Here is a 23989-nt window from a genome sequence, read left to right as displayed (position 1 = left end):
TGTACTTGGTGAGGCCATATTTTGCATCATTCATGGTGACAATGAGTTCATAGCCATTAATTTTATATTTTACAGCTTGCTTATAGTCTGCAGCTTGAGTTTCTTGCAAAGCAACAAAATCAGTGTCATTCTCCTTAAGAACTCTTAAGCATTAAGTTGGTACATACACAGCACTTGTTCTATGTTCTTTGATGCTGTCCTGGACAAGGGCTCTTAACAGATTTCACACTGCTAATCCTACGGGTAGATTGATTGATCAATGTCTGGTAGCCTTTAATGACATTCGTTATGTTAATCAGTAACGTGTAACAAGGTTAATAACGTGAAGGTTGTCAAGTTGCTCTCATTCACTGGTGAAATGGTGTATAACCTACTTCACAAGGGTGGTGATGGTTAATGAGTGCCATGCATTTTGAGGCCCTGTATAAGTAGTCTCTCTTTGATGTAGTTGGCAGGAAGTCATTAGATTCACCCACCTTTGCTCGGATAAATCTTGGGGAAGAACATGACTATGAGTAGAGGCTAGATGAACAAGCAATTTATTCTGAGAACTGGACCCAGCCCTAACCCCCAGCTGTCTGCGAAATATACAAAAATAGTTCAGCCTTTGGGCTCTTTGTGAGCTATTTTTCCAATATTATCTGTTCAATATTAAATATGATGGTGGTGTTACCTAACATCTACAAACAGGAAAGAAGTCTGATTTAATTCATTGGGGGACTTTTATGTTCTTTGGGGAAGGTTATGATGGGAATGAGGAAGGGGAGAGCCAGCAGGAGATAAAGACTGAGGGAGATTTGGGATGCTTTTAAAGCTTTCCCTAGTCTCTTTTCCACAAGAGAATGTATTACATTTAGCTACATATATGGACCCTAGCTTTGAAAACAACTGAATCCTCATGCTCTAAAGAGAGATGTATTGGCTCTTTTGCAGACTTACTGTTCATGTTTTTTTTCTTGTCACATTCACACAGAGTAATTCTGTTTTGCATTCAGATGCGCAGTCTGTTTTGCAAAGGGTGCATTGAGATGACACATCTACATCTCTCTCCTTTTGGATTATTGTGTCTGTGGGTTGGGAGAACTGCTCTCATAAGTGCCACTTCCCTATATAGGAGATAATATTTATTTGCAGTGTGAATGCTTGCGTATACATATTTGTACATTATTCGGGACACTTTGTCTTACCATGAATATTCTTGTGAAGAAGTATTAAAAATGCTTGTATAGATCATCCTAGCAAATTCAGGGGTTATTCCAAACAGTATTTATGAATCCTCTTTGCAGTATTTGCCTAGCTTCTAATTATGTCCCTTCTTGCTGTGAATAGTGCCATTCCTGACTGTTGACTCTAGGATCAGGAGCAGTTATCCTAGGTGATTTGGGGCTCGTCTAGTCTTATAATGCTACAGCAGCACATTGGCATAAAGATGCAGCAGCTAGATTGATGGAAGAATTCATCCATTGACCTAGTGCAGTCTACACTTTGCCCTCCCTTTTTTTAAATTAAAATGTCACCTGACAACAGTGTACTGAATTGTGAAATGAACTATTCATTGCAGCTTTTGGGTAAATATCTATCATATAAATGATCCAAGGTGCTTGGAAAAGGAGCTACTCTTTTGCTTTTTGGAGGTTGTATTTCCACTTCTGCCTTTAGGCATGTTGATGGAATGGTATGGGAAAGTTTGCACTGTGGCTGCCTGCTTGGAACCAGCTCAATGGCTAATGACAGAACTGCAGTCCCTAGGGCTGTCAATCTTCCACCTTTCACCAGCACTAAATTTTCTACATGAAATTAAAAAGCCCTTCTTGCTCTGAGATCTGTGTTGGAAGCAAACGAACAGTGTGTGAGCTTGAGGGTATGAACAGTTAACTCCTCGCATAGTGGCATGACTGCCATGCCTGCCTAGCAAAGTCAAGGTTTTTCAAAAGTGAGGGCATCTAGAGAGCCCATTCTCCCCAAATTGTTGTGGAGATCTTTGGTGTAACTGCACTGCACTGCTTGTGCTGCAATTTACTAAACCACTTCATTGTTCCCGGTTAAATGGTTTTTCAGCAGTTGAGGGAGAAATGAATCTGCCCCCATGGATTTAAAACAGGTTCCTGTACTTTAAACAGAAAGAATGAGCTAGAAGGCTGCAGTCCGCAGCAACGATATCTTCTGTCTCACATTCTCAAAATATGTGTGTTTTACCTCTTACTCTGGCACTTTTGCTGAACAGTGGTTTCAGATACAGATCCTGTGAACTCCATTCTGAAATGTAGATTTGTCTTGCAGGGTATGTTTTAGTAAAATGAAAAGTACTCCCAATACTAAACTGGGTTTATGTATTTAAAACAACAGGTAAACCTAAAATAAATAAATAACGTATGCCCTTAAGTTTACATGCCCTGTAGAGTGAATTATACTGAGATTGCTTGCATTGATAGTGCTACACTGATGGGAAATTAGAAGAAAACTCCTAAATGCAGACAGGATTCACAAATAGCAACAACTTAATGGACATTTAGGCAAATGTACCAATCAGTTAAAAGATACAGCTTTGTGAGAGGAGCTATGCATAATGGAAGTAGAGAGGGAGTTGGTTTTCTTTACTATATGATAAAGGATAATTAATCTGAAGAACAGGTTACCAAGGGAGATTGTGGCATTCCTGTTAGTCGAGGTTTCTAAGAACAGTTTAGATGAGTACCTGTTATGAATAGTCTAAATATACTTATTCCTGCCTCAGCCTGCGGGGATGGGTTATATGACCTCTTGAGGTGCATTCCAGGTCTATATTTCTATGATTAAGGCTGCGATTCTTTTAGAGGTTGTAGAAGTCACTGATTCCATGACTTCAAGCTTGGGCACTCCACTGCCATCCGCACCGGCTGTTGCCGGAGTGACCCAGGACCAGGTGCTACGGTGGTCCTGGCCAGCAGTGGCCAGTGCGGCTGGTCCTGGGGACCACCCATGCAGCAGTTCTGGGGAGCCCCAGGGGGATGTCTGAGCAGTGGTCCTGGGGGCTGCCCCAGGGCCAGCTGCACTGGCCGTTGCTCAGGCAATCCTGGGTAGCTGGCTCCTGGGACTGCTGGAACAGCGACCGATGTGGCTGACTCTGGGGAGTGCCCGAACAGCGGCCCCTGGGCAGCTGAAGTAGCAACCCTGGGGTGCCTGGAGGCCATCCAGAGAGTGGTCCCCAGGGGTAGGGTGACAGTCAACCCCCAGCACTGGAGCAGGCTCCCCCCTAATGCAATGGAGCCCCAGAATTGGAGATTTAATCAGGGGTATTTTTGGTAAAAGTCATGGGCAGGTTGTGAATTTTTATTTGTTGCCCCATGACTTGTCCATGATTTTTACAAAAATACCTGTGATTAAATTTTAGCCTTATCTATGATATGATCTGACCTCAGGCTGCAAAATAATAAAACTTTTAAAAACAGCTATCAAACAAAATTAAAGCAAGCTACTTAATTCTGAAACTCTTGTAATAATAATTTTGTGTTGTCTTCAAGGAGCTTTTACATAAAGCCAATACCATCTCAAAATGTAATTTTAAACATTGCATGAACATTATAACTTAAAGGATGCTAGATAGGAAATAAAATAAAATTCTGCCAGCAAAAATATGAGCTAATCTGTTCAGGGGAAACAGTTGCTAACACAGAGATTTAGTGGGAAGGAAGATGTGTGAAAAGCAATAATGCTGAAAGAGAACTAGGGGTGATAGTGGAAAAAAAGTAGATATGCAGTGTGATATGGCTGCAAAACTAAAGCCAGTGTGTGTTTGATCTGCATACACAGAAGCATCTCATAATTCAGAAGGAAGGTGGCTTAGACAAACTACTGCAGAACGTGCAGAAGGGATCAATCCTGAGAGGGACTAGACTAGATGACCTAATAAACATAATAAATCCATTGTTTTTCCCCAAGTTAAATTTTAGCATTGTGCCATGGGTAGAACTTCATTGCCATGTTTTGTGTGTTGTTGTTACAGAAAATAATGGCTGATTACAGTTTAATCAGTTTCCTAGGGAGGTTTCTGAGGCAATGTCTTATCAAGCAAATTTAGTTAAGGGCTGTGAAGGAAACCAAGGATTACAGTAGTAAAGAACAAGTAGATAGCTCAGAGCTGTAAGATCCTGGCTTATTAACTAGAGAGGGAGTGGGTGGGGACATGACTTTTTTTTTTTTCCTGAAAACAATTCCCTACCATAGTGACATTGGGTTTTGACCCAGGCATATGCCAGAAAAACAGAATATATCATAAAATCAATATATAAAGTACAATTCTGATACAGCACATGCTTAACTTTTTATACACTGGTGAGGGGTCTCATTGAAGTAAATGGGAATACACAGTGTGTGAAGTTCAGCAGGTGTGTAAGTCTTTGAAGGGTCTGAGCCTGTATGGAGGAAATGGAGAGGAATTGTGATGGAAAATATTAATAGGCATTAAGGGAGACCAAATTAAATGAACCTTCTGCTGGAAACCAAGTAACTCTGCTTTCAACAAGTGGTAACTCCAGCTTCATTAAGCTCCTGATCAAAAATTAATAAATGTATATCATAAGTATGATGGGGTGGACTAGGCCCAGAGGCCCCCTGCTGGAGGCGTCAGGGTCCTGTCACGCCCATCTGAGGAACGGAGCAGTGGAGGTAAGTCCTCTAAGTGGCCTAGAGAGGCTGCAGGGAGAAGCCAGTCAGTTTCTTCCAGGAGCCAGAGGAGTGCAGCTGATTACTCCTGGGGAAATTTTGCGCCACTGTACATGCACAGAATTTGTTTCCCGCAGATTTTTGTTTCCTCGCAGAAAAGTGACTTTCTGATGGGGAAGCAAAGGGAAGCCACAAGAGCGGTCATAAAACCTTCCCCAGCAGTATGTTTTGGGTGCCAAGGGAACCCAGCAGAGAGGTAAATCACTGTGGGGCAGGGGCTGGGACTCGAAGACCCAGCTGGTGGTGCCTACCCTGCGCCAGACTCAGCTGCTAATTGCAGCTGGGCTGGGGAAGATGAGACTTTCTCTTCCCCTGCATGGCATCCGGGAATGTCAGACCCACCCCCAGATTTCTTTTCCAGCTGTAGTAAGCTCTGCAAACTCTCCCACCCCCACCCCCTGTGCTTCCTGCACCCATCACTCCTCAGCTGCAGGGGGAAGGATCACTGTACAGGGAGCTGCTCCCCCATCCTCCCAACCTCCATGCATCCAGCCCCCCTCATACCAAGACCCTCTCACCGAGCCTCAGCCCCCACACACACATACCTAGAAACCCGCCCCCCCAACAAGTCTCACTCCCTCTGCACCTGGATTACCCCAACAAGCCATCCATATCCAGTTGCCCACTCTAACCGAGCCCCAACCAGCTGCACCTGAGCCCCACTCCCCCAGCATCTGCACGATTCCCACTGAGCTCTTTCCCCCCCGACACTCAGACCCTGCTGCTGAGCCACAACCACCTTTCATCTGGACCCCCCTGCAGAGTACTATTACCATTGCACCCAGAACCCCGCAACAAGCCCCTGTGCATCCAGATTCCCCGTGCACCTGGATCCCTCACTGAGCCGCCCACACACAGATTGCCCCCTGCAGAACCCTCTCAACCCACATCTGGAACCCCCCACACTAAGCCCCTCAATACTTGGATACTGCCATGCTGAGCCTGCCTGCCCACACCTGGTGCACCTGGCACGGAGGGGCAGGGCCTGGGGTATTTCTGGGGCAGGTCCAGTCCTTGCACTGTGTCAGGGTTTGACGCAGCCTCACCACTGAGTCTGTGTCCCGGGAGGGGAGCTGCACCATGATCTCCCACCTCTGTTCAGCCAGTGTCCTATGCTCCCCGCTGCCACGCTGGAGCTTCCCCATTTGACAAATAACATTTGCAGAATTTTAAAATACTGTGCACAGAATTATTAATTTTTAGTGCAGAATGCCCTCAGGAGTGGACGATGTTCCAGGCTGGCTAAAGGGAACTGCAGCACCATGGACAGTTCAGTGCTGGTGGATGGGGTTAGGGGGTGTGGAAGCACTCCTGGCTGGCTACTGGGCTGAAAACAGGAGGGCCCTTAGATAAGGGTGAAGCATCCATGAAGGCTGGGACTGCGGGGAAGTGGCCAAAGGAACTGAAAGTAATTTTGTTAAAGGGACAGGGTGGTGCGTGGCTGCTATTCTTGAGGTCCCTGGCTGGGACCCGGAGTAGTGAGTGGGCCTGGTGGTGCTGCCCCCCTCTCCCCCAATAGGCCACTGGGGAAATGGCCTACAATCGGACAGCGGTAGACACCCAGAAGGGGATCTGAACTACTTAGTGACCCAGCTGGGGCCAGAAGGACCTAGAAATGGCAAAACCATTGCCTCCAGGGAGGAAGCCTTGTGGGTACGACCTGATACCAGGGCTGGGACTGTTTAAAGACCACAGACATATCCAACCAGAAGAGGCGCTCATGAGAAGTGGGTGTCATGTCATTACAGTGAGTCTCTAACTTTTCCAAAGTACACAACAAATGTGTTTTCTCAGCTTGGCAAATTTTAAAATAGGTTTGATTTTAAATTTAACTATGTTTAATCTAAGTGCAACCAAGTGTCAGGCTGATTATCTTAGGGAAGACATAGGGGCTCTTTTCAACACAAAAATTGTCTTTCTGAATTAATAAACTCAGATTGGCAGGGACTGTCTGGAATTGTCAGAAAATACTGATGTGTAAAGTAAAGCAAATGCCATCTTGGATAATGGTAACATAGAGATTAAACTTCTGATGTTTTTAGTGTTTGCTAAAACATACTTTTCATCCATGCAACAATAAACTAGCAGCTTCCTGGGCATCTAGTCATAAGCGTAAGTTCCAATATTTTATTAGATGTATAGAAATGATATATGCAGTAAAGGCAGAATGCTTCTGTGAAAGGAGGCTGGAAAAGCAGATGCATTTTCATGGCCTATCACATAACAAGATATAGGTCTGTTCCCATGGTGACTTATGGAGAGTACAAGTGACCTTGTCTGTGAACTGCATATTTATACCTGAAACTTCATAAAACTGTTCCAACAACTTCTGGCAATCAAGAGGAGGCCCATGAAAAGCAGCAGCATAAGAATTGCCATGAGCTGTGTTGGGGGAGGGAAGTTGGTGGAAAGATATTTGCTGCACTGAGTCAAACATGAGTTCATGTTTTTAAGAATAAGATTTTAATTTAAATCCCCTTGCCCGCATTGGCTAATTGGTCTACAGTCATGAATGAAGATGATAGCTCAGCTAGACACTATTCCAATTACTGTAGATAATTCAGAGTAAAAAAACAGCCATATTACAGTCCAGGTCCAAGTCTTCACTAGCAAGGCTACTTAGACTGCAGTGTCTTCCCTTGGATACCTACCTGTGCGCTGCACTGTCACTGTGCCTCAATGGGTCACAGCTGAGAATACTAGATTCAGGACAAGCTGGCAGACTCACCCAAAACTGGTGGTTATTGTTCCATTTGGTATACCGAGCAAGTAACAAAAGTAAACTTCTGTCTCACCGCACTGGTTAGCAAGAAGTCAGAAATGCAGTCTCCTTAGCCATTCCAGGCCTTGTCTCACCACCCAGACACTGAACTCTATGATGAGTTATTGCTGAAAACCATCACATACGGGGTCCTCTAATCCCAAGAGATCAGCCACATAGCCAGGTCAGTATATAACTCAGATCTTACCCAATAATCACACTGTTGCCAATTCTTTAACATCTAATATCTAAAGGTTTATGTATAAGAGAAAAGAAGGAGAGATTTTAAAAGGTTAAGGAAGTCATATACATAACAATCCATTGCAAAGTTCCTGGATCAGGTTTATAGCAATGATATTACAGATTGCTGGCTTGTAAAGGTTCTGGTAACTTCCAAAAAATTGGAAGCTCTTCAGTCAATATGCTCCTTTTAGTGTAAGTCCATAATGCAGAGATCAGAGCAGGAAAGAGCCAAAATGGGGATACTTCTATGGTCCTTTAGTATAACTTCTCCCATGTGGAGGGAATTCTCTCAGTCTTAGTTTGTGGAAAATTATAGGCACAAGATGGAGTCCACGGTCACATGCCCTTGCATGCTTTGATGACTCATAGGAGCAGCCATTACCTGTATTCTGGCTAAAGCATCCACAGGAAGGCTCGCTATGCTGGATGAATTTCTTCTATGGCCCATTGTGAGAGTTACGTGTTCTTTAATGAGCCATCTACTTGAATGGTCCATTCACATTGTGCTGGCTATAGTGGATGTAAACTATCTTGTGAGTGTTACCCCAGGAGCAAACACATTTGAAATACTGCTACATAGTCAATATTCATAACTTTAGATACAAAGATCATACATGCATACAAAAGGATAATCATACTCAGCAAATCCTAGCTTTCTCACCAGCACCTCACGTGATAATACTTTGTACAAGATTTGTTGCAGTTGTCCAGTAGTGGCAGTACTAATGATATAAATGATCATGTTCCAGTCATACAGCATCACAAGCATCCATGGCTTTGGTGATGGAATTTGGTCTTTGAACTATCTGTAGATGATATTGAATGTTTTCAGGGGATTTGTTCTGCCCCCCATCTACTCCCTTCCTGAAGTCCTTTCCTTCATCTTGGCTTTGTAGCTTCTTTTGCAGAGTCTCTCTGGATGTGTTTTATTATGTGAAGTCAAAAGGAAAAAAAGTCACAACCACGTCCCATAATTTATGATGAATCTAAATGACAAATCTCTTTAAGAGCCACAGACTAGTAACAATTTTTAATCAATATAGTTCCACAACAAAGCATGCCAGAGAGATAACGTAAAATGAAAGGTGATCTTTTGTGCAAAAAGAGTCTTTTAGTGTTAGATGATGGACCTTAGTTCATAACACAAAGGGGATCTTATATCTTGCTTGACGTTTGCAATTCCTGGAAGGACAAGGGTCACAAATTGTAAGTTGCCAACAGGAATTGAAGCTACCACAGGGAGGCACTGTGGCTTAGTACATGAACTGGGAATTAGAAGACCTGAGTTCTGGTTCTGTCACTAGTTTGCTTGGTAACCTTGGCAAGACACCTGCTCTGCCTGTACCTCAGTTTCCCCATGTGCAACATGGTGATAATGATACTGACATTTTTAAGAGCTTTGAGAGCTACTAATGAAAGTGCTATATAAGAACTAGATAACACTAATATTTTTTTATTTTGTAATAATAATAAGGGGGAGGGAAATCCCCTTCTCTCAGTTAACTCATGGCTTGTTGATCTTGTTTCATGTTGCTAAAATGAGGTCATCTGTGAGCTCTGTGGCTGATGTAAATTGTAAGATTTGGTTTGGCATCCACGGGACTTGTAAGCCTTTATTAGGGATAAAAGGTATAGGTGATGGCTCGGAGTCATCTGCCTGGAGAAGACGACGTCATCAGATAGGTTGTGTTCTCAGTCCTTGCACTCTCGTTAGACTCCAGTACCACCCCACTGTATTTGACATCCTTTCTGGCTCTTTCCATTTGGATGAGTGAAATGGTAATCGTGATGACTAGATCAATGGGAACATAGATAGTTTTTTGTTTTTTTTTTTTCAGAACATCACCTGGAATAAGGTTCTCTCTCTAGTTGGAGGTTTTTCTGGTTAAAGAAAGTAAAATGGCCTTGATGTTGCTCAGTCGACAGCTGACTTGTTCTCTGCAACAGAACTCCAGGCTGTTTGCATGTGGTGAGTATTGCCTTCATGCTTATGTAAAATATTATCAATGTAATTTACTATTGCCAGGTTCTGTCTAATAGTCTTCAGTCCCCCAGATTTTGAAGAATTACCACTGCTGTCAGCAGCTTTAGCTAATGCTGCAGTCATAGCCCAGAAATGTCAGAAACAGTTGTTCTTAAAGACTGCAAGCAGTGGAAGAAATACTCAGTTAGGAGCTGTTTTGTGCTACAATAGAATTTTTACTAACTGAAACAAATCTCTTTTTCAAACACTGAATTCTGCTTTTATGGAACATCTTTCTGACATCGAACTGTGTGGACATGAGAAATCAACCATCAAAAGTGGCCTTTATTTCTTTTTTTTTTTCATGCACTTTATGTATGATCCTGCATTCCTTACTTCAGTGAAGTCAGTGGGAGTTTTGCATTAGCAAGAGCTCCCTTATTGAGAGCACATTACTTTTCTGACAGTGCACCAGGTAGCTATGTATTTCATGCAAGAGCTATATAAAGTGTCAAACTATTATCTGATCCTAGGTATATAATGAAAAAGTTCTTGCTTGGATTCTGCCTTGTATGTTAGTATACTATATAGAAATATTAAGCCTACAATCTCTTCAAAGCAAATATTAAACTCCTTGGCCCTCATGATCTTTTCTAAAGGTGTAGATTGAGCTGGGTGTTGTGTGATAGGTAAAACAGTATTAAAATTTAGATCCGGCATCTGTTTTATCCAGTTTTATATCAAATAGAATTTGGACTGAATGGCTGCTGCTTCTTTGCTAATAAATGTTAAACCCACCCTGAAAAAACCCAGACAAACAAAGAAGCCTCACCTCCACTCAAAAACTAAACTCCATGCTGAAGGAATTGACTTCCTTTCAAATGCTGTACTTCAGAGAACAGCTGACCTCTGCCTGACATACTCAGTCTATTCTTGTAACCATGTGACTGCATCAGGTCAATGCTGCAGTCAGGAAAATACAGTTGTATTCATGCCTGTGACGCACTGATGGTCTGTGTTGTGTAAATCAGGGGTCATCCAGTCAATAATGGACAAAGGAAAGTGCTTGGAGCAACCAAGCCCTTATTGGCTATCAGTGCTTTGAGTTCATTTGTGTCTTAGAATTATGCTTCCCAAACCAGGACAATAATTACACTGCAGTGGGGGGGTGGGGGAGGGAGGAGAAGTCTGAGAGGTTCGGAGTAGTAGGTCATCCACCTCCATGGCATTTTCCACCCATCCATGGGTCTGGGGATCCACTTTGGTGACAGTGTGATGAGGGTTGGGTTGGATGAGCACTGCCCTGTCTTCCTTGCCAGTCCACCACAAATGGCAGTAAATCTGCAGTAAATGGCTCCACCACTTCTCAGAAGTGTTCTGTCTACATTGGGGAACTTTCTTGAATGTGGAGAAGCCCCACCAGGGAATTAGAGGGAAGAGCAGTTCATCCTGGAACCAGGTATGGGTAGTTCTGTGCTGTGAATGTATCCCCTGAGATTGAAGAGTATAGTAGGCTTGAGGGCAAGCATCTGTAACCCCACCCACTTTTTGTGGTTCTCTGTCCCCTTCTAGTGGTGACTGGGCCACATCGAGATTGATGAGCCTACTACATCCTTGGCTAACAGAATGGTGTCTTTTAGCTTAGGCAGTGGGAGCAGGCTCATGTTCTTAGAGGCAGAGATCATAGGTTTAATCCCTGCTGTTTACAAGATACCCAGGAACACGGTGTTACAGCTCTCCACTCTGGAGAACAATATGTGGAAACCACCTTGAGTACGCCACCACTGAAACCCTCTTCCATAGATTTTCCATTATTATTAAGCACTCAGAGTGTGCAGTGCTGTACAGAACAGAGAAAGACCTGCCCCTGGGAGCTTTATTGATAATTGGGCCATAAATGTATTTCACTTGTGAGCTTAACTGTGGGAACAGTGAATAAAAGTTCATAAAATGTCAGAATAACTTGTCACAATAAATGTTGATTGGAAAAGTTGCAAAAGGGGCACAGACTAATTAGTCTAAACAAAAAGACTTGATGATATAACTCAAGGACTATGTTAATCTCATGTCTGGTAAACAAGAGAAATGTGGGACTGGAAATTAACAGACCAAAATTGGTACGTTGGAAATTAGGTCTAATTGGTTGAGAAAATAATGAGGGGCTGTGCTCTTGCACCCATCACTCCCTTTTGGGGTCCTTTTTAAAAAAAAAAGAGGGAGAGAGAGACTTGGGAATGAAAATTGGTGACCATGGGCACTGGCTTACTGAAAGAGATAAGAACAGGAAGGAGTGAGTTTCACCATCATGGCTGTCACCTCCACTGTCTCTTGGGATCCACCATTGGGCCTTCCTGTCCTAATCCTGAGTGTTGTCCTGACCAGAAAGAGGGACCCAAATGACATTGCCACTTCCACCGGTGTGTGTGCTTACTCTTTCCCCTCCCTCCCCAACTTGTGTGTCTTTTTCTTTCCCTACCTTATTTCTTCTCTTTCCTATCCCTCCTCTTTTGCTTTCTGCTTAATAAGAATCTGGCTTAGCCGGCCAAGACTGCATATTTTTCAACACTGCTGTGAGTCTTAGACCAGAATGGCAGCTAACAGCAATGCCTTAAACAGCCCAATGCTGGTACAAGTTTCCCAAGTCTTGCAGTGGCTGCTAAGGGCTGGTTTACACTAGAGGGGAAAATCGATCTTAGATACGCAACTTCAGCTACGTGAATAACGTAGCTGAAGTCGAAGTATCTAAGATCGAATTACTCACCGTCCTCACGGCGCTGGATCGATGTCCGCGGCTCCCCCTGTCGATTCCGCAACTCCGTTCCGGTTGGTGGAGTTACAGAATTGATACAAGCGCATTCGGGGATTGATATATCGCGTCTAGATGAGACGCGATATATCGATCCCCGAGCAATCGATTGCTACCCGCCGATATGGCTGGTAGTGAAGACGTACCCTAAGACTGTGTGCTGTGTCTGTGTTTCTCCAGCAGTGAGGCTGCAAGTGAGAACTAACACCAGGCCTAGAAGCTGCGTTTTCTATTTTTGCGGTTCTTTTCTCTTCACTTTTGTGTGTATGTGTCTTGTTTTGTCTCTTAGGAAATGGGATCAGATTTTAACAGCTCCAACCCATCTCAACTAACTTCTCTTTTCTTCAAAAAGGACAGTTGTTACTATCTAAAAGACTGTCAAATAGGGCAGAATTCCTTCTAAAAATTCTCTCCGGATGAAGAGAAAAGGAATAAGGGATGTTGTTAAAAAGTAAGCTTTACTTAATATTTTATATTTCAGATGCTTACCTCTTTTTCCTTTTTTCTTCATCTTTAATAAAAGGTTAAAAGAATTTTTAATGTTGTTTGCCATGGTACCAAACCTCGAACCTTTGTTTAAAATTGTTTTTAATGTTGGATGGTGATAGGGTCATATTAACCCCTTTGACTCTTTGGGCCCATTTATTCCATCAAAATTAATATAACAGATTGCCTTGGTTTTCAATTGCAGCAAAACCTAAAGCGCTCAGATGGGTATCAAAGCCATTACAATTATATCAAATAAGCTGGATGTTTGTATATTTCAATATTTAAATGACAAAATGTAAGTTTTGGGGGAGGGGGAGAAATTGACTGTTCCCTGGTAGAAATCTGTGTGGCTGTGCGCTGTCATGCTTCAGCTGTGAGCACATATTGAGCAGAATAATTATGTACGGCTTGCCTCTACAACAAATGTATTCTCAATAAAAGGATGGCTGTGCTTGATTATTCCTGACTTCAAAAGCACAAGTATGGGAATCTGAACTGTGTTGCCCATCAGAGTGAAATAAACCAGTCATCTGACAAAGGGGTATGTGTGAAGAAATGGGGAAATTGATTAGCTTAATTTTGGGGTTACTCATCTTTTTACATTTGCCTGCTGCACTGAATTTAAGTGTTGAAGAGTGTGTGGGAGAAAATTTTCACTAGAACATAATATTAATCAAAAAAAAGTTCAGGGAACTTGTGTCAGTGGAAAAAGAAATGGTTGCATTTAAACTAAGATAGATATTAACTCCCCAAAAGCTTTAGGGAGGGGTGGAGATGTGATTCTGGAGTGGGAGCTCATTTCTAATGTAAACATCCCCTGCAGTGTTTTCAAAGCAATGGCAGTGCAGGACTGTGCTAGTCCATGAGAAGAGAACCAGAGAGGAAACTGACTAGTGTGTTCACAGTCCAAGCTGATTGATTCTGTTGACTTTGTTTTTGCATTTTAATCTGAAAAGCAAGCTGAACTTTTAAATTTCTGTTTTGGTATCTAAAGTATTTATTTAAAAACACCCATTAAAATATCTGTTATTTTTAAAAGGACTTTTAACCAGTCTCCCCTTATTTTTCTTCGCTACTTGATCTCAAGATGGCTGTCCTTAAAAATAGTTTCTATCCCAGAAATGAAAAGATGGCTGATTTAACTTAAACAAAATAGACTGAGCACAAAGGTTGTGTAGATTTATATGAAATTTGTCATCCTGTTGTAATGTTTCCTGAGAGATCAGTAGAATAACTTGCAGGAAATCTGTGTATGAGAGCTTTTATGTTATAGAAACAATAGCGACTCTAGGTCAGGAGTGGGCAAACTTTCTGGCCTGAGGGCCGCACTGGGTTTCCGAAATTGTATGGAGGGCCGGTTAGGGGAGGCTGTGCCTCCTCGAAGAATCGGGTGTGGCCTGGCCCCCGCCCACTATCTGACCCTTCCTGTTTCTCGCCCCCTAATGGCCCCCTGGGACTCCTGTCCCATCCAACCCCCGCTGTTTCCTGTCCCCTGACAGCCCCTGGAACCCCTGTCCCTGACTGCCCCCTGCCATCCCATCCAACCCCTCCTCTCATTCCTGACTGTCCCCCTGGGACCACTGTCCCATCCAACCACCCCTTCCTCCCTGTCCCCTGACCGCTCCTGGAACCCCCGCCCCTGGCTGCCCCCGCAACTCCATCCAACCCCTCTTCTCATTACTGACTGCCTCCACGGGACACCTGCCCCATCTAACCACCCCTTCTCCCTGACCACCCCTGGAACCCCGGCCCCATGCTGCCCAATCCAACCCCCCTGCCTCCATTCAACCCCCCTTTTCCCCACTCTCTGACTGCTCCAAACCCTAGACACCGCTGACCACCACCTCGAACTCCCCTGCCCTCTATCCAACACTCCCTGCCCCCTTACTGAGCTGCTTGGAGCACCAGCGGCTGGCCGTGCTACAGCCACGCCACCGAGAGCACCAGGACAGGCAGCTGTGTCGCCCGGCTGGAGCCAGCCGCGCCACCGTGCAGCACAGAGCACTGGGTCAGGCCCTGGCTCTGCAGCTGCGCTGCACCAGGAGCTCACAGCCCCACTGCCCAGAGCATTGCGCCAGTGGCGGGGCTAGCTGAGGCTGCGTGGGAGGGGGAACAGCAGGGGAGAGGCCGGGGGCTAGCCTCCCAGGCCAGGAGCTCAGGGGCCAGGCAGGAGGGTCCCACGGGCTGGCTATGGCCCATGGGCCGTAGCTTGCCCACCTCTGCTCTAGGTAGTTCTTCCTCTCTGGATTGCATGTGATTTAGATTCTTAATAAAATAAAATTTTTGTTTCGGTCACCAGTCCAACACACTGCAAATTAATCAGAATTGGTAGTTTCAGTCTAAATATTTGTTCCGCTTCTCACTAGCACTGGCAGAGTTTTTGCTTTGCTCTCCGATGCATACACTCGCTGTGGTATGAACACAGTCTTCTGCCATATATATGTATATACACACATACACACACATTTTCTTTCACTGAAAAAGCAGTTGTAGAGAGGCAGGATGACACAGTCGTAGGGCACTAGCCTGGGACTTGGGAGACATGGATTCATTTTGCTGCTCAGCCACAGTCTGCCTATGTGATCCCGGGCAAGTCACTTTCCTTGTGCCTCCATTCCCCCAGCAGTAAAATGGGAATTATAGCACTTCCCTGCTTCACAGGAATGTTGTGAGGATAAACATGTGAAAGATTGTAGGGCTTTCAGATACTATTGATCTCTAATTGTAAAATGAAAAGCCCTGAAGATTCCTCACTGTCAGTCCTACTCCTTTGTCTATATTAATATTTGCCACCCATCCTCCTCTCCCCCCCCCCCGCACTTTTAAAGTTTGCTTTTAGTTTTTTTTATAGATGTAAGGGAGATGCCTAAAGTGAAATGCTGAACAAATTAGGGCCTGGGACAGAGTGATCTGTACTCTCACCACCATGTTTCGGGCCTGATTCTCCTCCCACTTATGCCGATATCACTCCACTGTTTTCAGTGAAGTAACTCCTGGTACACATTGATGTAAGAAGAGAATTGGTCCTAGCATCTGCTATAACTATAGGGTCTCGAAGTTCTACTTTTGTGCTGCTGGGGAGGTGGTGGGAGAGGAGCAGTGGGGCTGGGATCCTTGGGTATATACAGGGTCACTGCCTTTTCCAGTCCAGGGGTTTTGTCCCTTTTACCTTCTAGGGGACAGTTTACATTGTGCACCCTGTTTCTCTTGTATCTTGAGACAGATTCTAGTAGTTCATTCTTCTCAGGGGGTGGAGGAGGTGATTTTGGTCTGTCTTGTGTCCAGTCCAGTGTGTGAAAGGATGCAGTCCTGACTGTGGTTCCTTCCCATTGGTGTCCAGGGTGTTTGGAGCATTATAGTCCTCACTGATACTACATACTTTTCATGAGCAGCAGTCCACTCATCTGGGCCCTCTCTTTCTCAGGTTTTGCATGGCCTGGCACCTGCTGTTGCCTTGCTCTTTGGGGTGAGCATTTCCACTGTACAGCCTGTTTGTATCAGGTTTCTGTGTTTCTCTGCAGTGGGGAATTCTTTCCCTATTCCTAGCTAGCCCTGAGTGGGGGAGGGGATACCAAAGCACAAGCCACCTCATATGGAATTTGTTGCACTTACTGGCTCTAATGTTACACTGTAAGCATTCTGTATAAACAGTCTCAGGTTTTGGGGTGTGATGCAATAGCAGTGTTTGCTCTCCAAGCAGCTCATGCTAGCCTGGCCTATTACCTCTCCCTGTCAAGATCCCTTAGTAAGTAGATTCTGCTTCTGGCAGCTGAAAGAGAGAGCCTGGAAAATCAAAATCATTCTTGCATAGGCTTGCAGCCTTCCAGCTCCTAGCTGTTTTTTTTAATCGAACACAATGATGTAGGACAGTGAATATTGCAGTAATAGATCTGCATATGTTATGATATGCAGTATTACTGCTATCATGTGGCAATGCAGAAAGACAGTCTGCCTTTGGGGAAAAGGAGCTCTCACTCCCCATGCTCTTGCAGAGGGAAGGATAGTGTGACCAGATAGCAAGTGTGAAAAATCGGGATGGGCGTGAGGGGTAATAGGCCTCTATATAAGAAAAAGGCCCAAATATCGGGACTATCCCTATAAAATCTGGACATCTGGTCACCCTAGGGAAGGATGGGGATTCCTAAATGTAAGTTTTTATTCCCAAACCCAGTTTTCTCTTCTCCTTCCTTGAATTGGTTTTTCCTCTTGATTACACTGGTTTAACTCTATTGCCTTCAGTGAAGTTACTGCTGATTTATATCAGTGTTCTTAGAGACCAGAATTGAACTATGGTGTTTACATCCATCCTCCTATTGGCCTTTCAGGGGTAAGCACTCTCTCTGCAGGCCTATACTAAGCACAGCTCCCTCCATCACTGCTGCCCTTTTACCATGTAGACATGTAACCACAAGGCTGGAGCACAAGGAGTGGCACTGCCGATGACACTGCAGTGCTAATAAAAGGATGAAGCTATTAATTAATATCTGAGATCTTTGGCTGGAAGTTTCTATAGTAATGTGAAGTATTGTTACACTTCGTAGAACTGTAGAAGTTTGAAAAGCCAGCAGTAAGGAAGGGTGGAATTTAACTTAATATACTGACAATCTTTAAACTGAAGATTGTTTTGCTGCTAGAAAATTCTCTACAAATTATATAGTATATTAGTAGTAATACTTATATTTACATAACACCTTTTATCTGAGGATCTCCAAGGCCCTATCTGACAGGCAGAAAGAGTGCTGTTATGTTAGTCAAACACGGCTGAAAAGCCCTCTTAATGCTTGTTCACAGGCCAAGACTTCAGACTAAATACCTGCAGCTATATCAGGAACAGTTAACAACTTCAGAGACATAGCCTAGCATAACAAGCGTACAGAAGGCTTTACAATTGTCGTAAGCTAACACAGTGAAGAAAGTACCTCTTTTTGCCAGTCAAGACATTTCCTACGCATTTTACAAAAGTCAGTGGATGAATTTGGCCCACTGGATGAAATTTACAAACCCAGCTATAAGTTAGGACTTGTTTTCTCAAGAAAGTTATACTGCTGTAAAGTAAACCTGTGAATTTAACTCGCCAGTATGCCACTGCACAGCCACTCTTATTCTAGTCTAAGAGTGGTCTTTTCTTTCTTTGTTTCTTTCATTTTGTTTTGTTTGTTTGTTTATCTTATGTCACATTCAGAGAAGTTTAAACTAAACCAAAAAAACCACTCTTAGACCAAGATAAAAGTGTTCACACAGGCGGTTATACTGGTGTAACAACATCAGCATAAATGATAAAACTTTCCCATGTAGACAAGCACTTAGTCTGCTACTGGCAAATGGTCAGCATAAGTATGCAAAGTACATGGGATTGTTGGAGGGAAGTTTCAGACGCTAATGCTTTCTAGTTCTGAGGAGTGAGGCTGTAACATAACCCCAGTGACATTTCACATGTGTGAGCATCCTATAATAGTAAAGACAGTATTAATAATCGGGAGCAGGGAACACCTAAAACTGTGTTGTTGTTGTTTTTTTTTTTTTCAACCACGCAATTACAGTTAACTTTTAAGGACAAAGGCCACATTTTTCAAAATCTGGTGCCCAGAGGTAGGTCACTTCCATTTTATGTGCCTGATTTTCAGAGCAACTCCAGTACTCCTGTTGCTTTCCTTTTGCAGGTTACATTAATATTAAAATATCAGACTTGTTGGGAAATGTAGTTTGGGATCTGGTTATAATCTCAGTGTGCAAGTCTCTCTTGTTTGGATATATAGAACAAAAGTTCATTAAAAATAACCATAACATTAAACATAACAAGTAATTATCTGGTAGGTCCTAACTCAATTGGATATAAGACCAGTTACAGAGAGCAAAGACTTTGGAGAGAGTTCTGACAAGCCATAAAATTCCTAGAACTTATTCTGTTTTTGCTTAGTCTATTTGGGTTTATGGGATCCCTCCAGGATGAAAAGATCCACAACATTCTGTAACAATATAGATAATGATAAAGCTGCAAACATGTGGGTCAATGTGTAAACCATTATGCGCTCAGGAATAATGGACACCATTTTGGACATGAGTGGGAATCTTTGTGCAGAAAATTTTTATCTCTTACTCTTTTACAAATTGGCCTGGGCTCCTTAAATTTTGTCTGGACAGTGTCCTTCAGAAGGGACCTGTATTTAACACATCATCTGAAGGACATCACCTCTAACAGTGCAGCATCAGTATCTCTTCTTTCAGTACAACAGTGCTGTGTCAGACTAGCTTGGAGGGAGATTCCTCAGCTGGTGCAAATTATCACAGTTTCATTGACTTCAATGGAGTTTTGACCATTTACATGAGTTGAGCATCTGTCCCCAGGTCTTGTTGTAGGATTTGACCTGAGCAATATGCAAATGTGCTTTCTGGGCCATCTTGACAATAGTTTAATCCAGGGGTAGGCAACCTGTGGCACGGGTGCCAAAGGCGGCATGCGAGCTGGTTTTCAGTGGCACTCGCATTGTCCAAGTCCTGGCCACCGGTCCTGGGGGCTCTGCATTTTAATTTAATTTTAAATGAAGCTTCTTAAACATTTTAAAAAATCTTATTTACTTTACATACAACAATAGTTTAGTTATATATTATAGGCTTATAGAAAGAGATCTTCTAAAAACGTTAAAATGTATTACTGGCACGCAAAACCTTAAGTTAGAGTGAATAAATGAAGACTCAGCACACCACTTCTGAAAGATTGCTGACCCCTGGTTTAATCTGTTTCCTAGCTGTTAAGGTGAGAGCTCTTTACTTACTTCCCTATGCAAATTTATTCTAGAACTTGACTATGATGATATTCAGATAAGACACAAGAGATCAGCAAATCAGCCTCTCAGAATTGTCATGAAAGTATATGTGCACAGACTCATGATTTACTTCAGTTAAAAATTTTGTTTCCTTTTTAAACAAAAATGCATGTCCTGTGTAAGTGGGAACATGGAATACTGCAAGGCTGAGAGAATATATCTGTTCTTGGCACTGCTAAAATATGTGTGAGCTACTGTGCATCCATAATCTGCCCAGCACTTGCTCAAAGTGGCCAGAAGTTAAAACAAATTTACAGGTATTGATAGTCAGAAAATATATCTGTCTGAAGCCAAACTGGGACTAATTCACCAAAGGCTTTGTTAGGTTCCCCCCTCCCACCTGGACATCTCTTCAGTTTTCAACCCAAGAAGAGAAGGGAATTCGATTGTGTTGCATATGGCAAAGCTTCTCAATTTCAAAGGGGCGGGGGGAAGGTGTAATGATAAGGAGAAGGGGAGAGATTCCTTCTGAAATAGTAGAGAGTAATAAATCAAATCTGCCATTACACAGGTTCTCATAAATCCAGGTGCTCTGTTAACAGGATATGTAGGCTTCTTGTTTAGAAAATGAGTAAAAAATGCATTTGTATATTATATCTGTGAAACAATCTAAAAGTTATTTGCCTTTGGTGGAAAATGAAGTGTAATATATTGCAGACAACAGCAAACAAATGGAGAAAATTGATATTTGCATGTCTCATTTTCAAATGGGTCAGGATTACTGAAAATTAAGATAGTTTGGTTAAACTGCCCCGAAAAGGTTTTATTAAAAAAACAAACAAACAAAAAACAACAACAACAAAAAAACCTGTTCCACAAATTGATCAACATTTCTAATTTGATGAAATCACCTTTAAGGCACAAGGACGATTGTGTTAACTGGGGAGCAGTAACATGTTTTCAGATCAGTTGAATAATTCCTGCACTGTGTACCAGAGATTTAGTTTAGTCATACAATAAGACACATGAGCTATGACAATGTAAATTTATACAGCACTGCACAGTACAGTTGTTCGTTTTTAAAGTACTATTACGTGCCCTTAGCAAATATCTAGTTCACAGAAACTTTTGCATAAATACCAACAACAAAAAGGGGTGGGAATGACCCTTGCTTAGCTCTTTGCTGCTCTGCTGAGTATTTTATTGTTTTTCCTTTCAGTATTCCTTGGAATGCTGTAATGTACTTTTTTTTTCCTAAACTGATCCCTTCAAAGAGAGAGAGAGAGAGAGAGAGCGCATATGCACAGTTACCTATGGATTATTGCTTTTGAAGTGAGTGTTTTCAAAAGGTGTTCTTAATCTGCACCTAGTCTGTTTTCTTCAGTATATGGCCTGATTTCTCAGAAGTGCTCAGAACCTCTGAAAAGCAGTGCAATGTAGATCAATTTCACTATGCAATAAATCTAGCTGCTGAAAGAAATGAATCCTTAGTGACTTATGCTGTGAAAACCACTAGCCAGGGGAGCAGCAGAGAATACTCCAGATAGCTTCCCCACAGTGTAGCTCTTGTCCTGGCTGGTGAGATTTATGTTAAGGCGGATGCACTGGGAAACACCTTTTGCTTCCTTTGCTGCACCGTCCAGAGCAGAATTTGCCCATGGAGTTGACATTAGATTTTTATTTTATTAAACAATTATAAATAAAATAAATCCAAGGGATGGATAGAATACCTAGCTCTCAGTGCTTTACAAATCCCCCTCCCCCATTTTGCAAGTGGGGAGTGCGTTACTGGGGTAGTTGTAATGTGTCTGTCCTTAAGGAAGCATACATGTTTGTTTTTTTCTGAGCATGCTTTGATTGTTAAACTAGGTAGCAAACCTTGAATGGCCTTCAGAACAAGTATGTTTACTTGGAGAGTCTGGCTGAAATTAAAAGGAAAATTTTCAGATGAATATTATTATTAAGGCCAGATTACAATACTTAACAGATTTGGCTAGTGCCTCACCATACAAGTAGTCTCATTGAAGTTGGTGGGGCCACTCATGGCTCAAGATGTTTTTAATATCAGAGGGTAGCCGTGTTAGTCTGGATCTGTAAAAGCAGCAAAGAATCCTGTGGCACCTTATAGACTAACAGACGTTTTGGAGCATGAGCTTTCGTGGGTGAATACCCACTTCCTCAGATGCATGTAATGGAAATATCCAGGGGCAGGTATATATATGTGTGCTAGCAAGCAAGCTAGAGATAACGAGGTCAGTTCAATCAGGGAGGATGAGGCCCTGTTCTAGCAGTTGAGGTGTGAAAACCAAGAGAGGAGAAACTGGTTCTGTAATTGGCAAGCCATTCACAGTCTTTGTTCAATCCTGAGCTGATGGTGTCAAATTTGCAGATGAACTGAAGCTCAGCAGTTTCTCTTTGAAGTCTGGTCCTGAAGTTTTTTTGCTGCAGGATGGCCACCTTAAGGTCTGCTATAGTGTGGCCAGGGAGGTTGAAGTGCTCTCCTACAGGTTTTTGTATATTGCCATTCCTAATGTCTGATTTGTGTCCATTTATCCTTTTCCGTAGAGACTGTCCAGTTTGGCCGATGTACATAGCAGAGGGGCATTGCTGGCATATGATGGCGTATATTACATTGGTGGATGTGCAGGTGAATGAACCAGTGATGGTGTGGCTGATCTGGTTAGGTCCTGTGATGGTGTCGCTGGTGTAGATATGTGGGCAGAGTTGGCATCGAGGTTTGTTGCATGGATTGGTTCCTGAGCTAGAGTTATTATGGTGTGGTGTGCAGTTACTGGTGAGAATATGTTTCAGGTTGGCAGGTTGTCTGTGGGCAAGGATTGGCCTGCCACCCAAGGCCTGTGAAAGTGTGGGATCATTATCCAGGATGGGTTGTAGATCCTTGATGATGCGTTGGAGGGGTTTTAGCTGGGGGCTGTATGTGATGGCCAGTGGAGTCCTGTTGGTTTCTCTCTTGGGTTTGTCTTGCAGTAGGAGGCTTCTGGGTACACGTCTGGCTCTGTTGATCTGTTTCCTTATTTCCTCGTGCGGGTATTGTAGTTTTGAGAATGCTTGGTGGAGATTTTGTAGGTGTTGGTCTCTGTCTGAGGGGTTAGAGCAGATGCGGTTGTACCTCAGTGCTTGGCTGTAGACAATGGATCGTGTGATGTGCCCGGGATGGAAGCTGGAGGCATGAAGGTAGGCATAGCGGTCGGTGGGTTTTCGATATAGGGTGGTGTTAATGTGACCATCACTTATTTGCACCGTGGTGTCAAGAAAGTGGACCTCCCGTTTAGATTCTACATCGGCCAAACTGGACAGTCTCTACGGAAAAGGATAAATGGACACAAATCAGACATTAGGAATGGCAATATACAAAAACCTGTAGGAGAGCACTTCAACCTCCCTGGCCACACTATAGCAGACCTTAAGGTGGCCATCCTGCAGCAAAAAAACTTCAGGACCAGACTTCAAAGAGAAACTGCTGAGCTTCAGTTCATCTGCAAATTTGACACCATCAGCTCAGGATTGAACAAAGACTGTGAATGGCTTGCCAATTACAGAACCAGTTTCTCCTCTCTTGGTTTTCACACCTCAACTGCTAGAACAGGCCCTCATCTTCCCTGATTGAACTGACCTCGTTATCTCTAGCTTGCTTGCTAGCACACATATATATACCTGCCCCTGGATATTTCCATTACATGCATCTGAGGAAGTGGGTATTCACCCACGAAAGCTCATGCTCCAAAACGTCTGTTAGTCTATAAGGTGCCACAGGATTCTTTGCTGCTTTTACAGATCCAGACTAACACGGCTACCCTCTGATACTTGACACCATGCAAGGCACTGCATTTAGCCGTATGGAATGGAAATCCATCAACCTCATGAAGAAACTTGCACAAATACAGACAGATATCATCTTCCTTTCCAAATGCAAACGGATGGACATCATACCAAATGGACTAAAGGTAAAAAATCCACTGCTATCTACATACTACACAGACCACAGTGAGAGATTATGTCATACTCTTATCAAAAAAACTGAGGAACCACCTGATCAGCATCCTATACAGCAAACAGGAAAACATCAAAAAAGAGCTCTCCAACCTGGAGACTCTCATTAATAACCAAACTTCTGTACAAACGGACTTCACTAGAATAAGACAGGAGATCTACATTACTCACTTCACCTCTCTTCAAAGGAAAAAGGACTGTAAGCTGTCTAAACTCCTACCTGCCACATGGGGCCACAACAGTGGTACCCC

At 43.1% G+C, this 23989-nt stretch overlaps 1 protein-coding gene across 3 annotated transcripts in view; it reads left to right on the top strand.

The window, feature by feature from the left end:
* Nucleotides 1–23989, top strand: part of ABAT (4-aminobutyrate aminotransferase) — a 154128-nt gene that overhangs the window by 51052 nt on the left and 79087 nt on the right. For 2 of the 3 annotated variants that reach the window (XM_050966453.1, XM_050966455.1), the window contains one exon: nt 9544–9674. In XM_050966453.1, the coding sequence (XP_050822410.1) occupies nt 9605–9674 (70 nt within the window). In that variant the 5' untranslated portion in view covers nt 9544–9604. Of the gene's footprint in view, nt 1–9543; nt 9675–23989 lie in introns of those variants that run through there. The other variant, XM_050966456.1, reaches the window with a different exon arrangement.

The sequence above is a fragment of the Gopherus flavomarginatus genome, chromosome 9 (genome assembly GCF_025201925.1).
Source record: "Gopherus flavomarginatus isolate rGopFla2 chromosome 9, rGopFla2.mat.asm, whole genome shotgun sequence".
NCBI classification, from domain to species: domain Eukaryota; kingdom Metazoa; phylum Chordata; order Testudines; family Testudinidae; genus Gopherus; species Gopherus flavomarginatus.
Note: the sequence above shows the minus strand (reverse complement) of the source record. Positions and strands in the feature narration are given on the sequence as shown.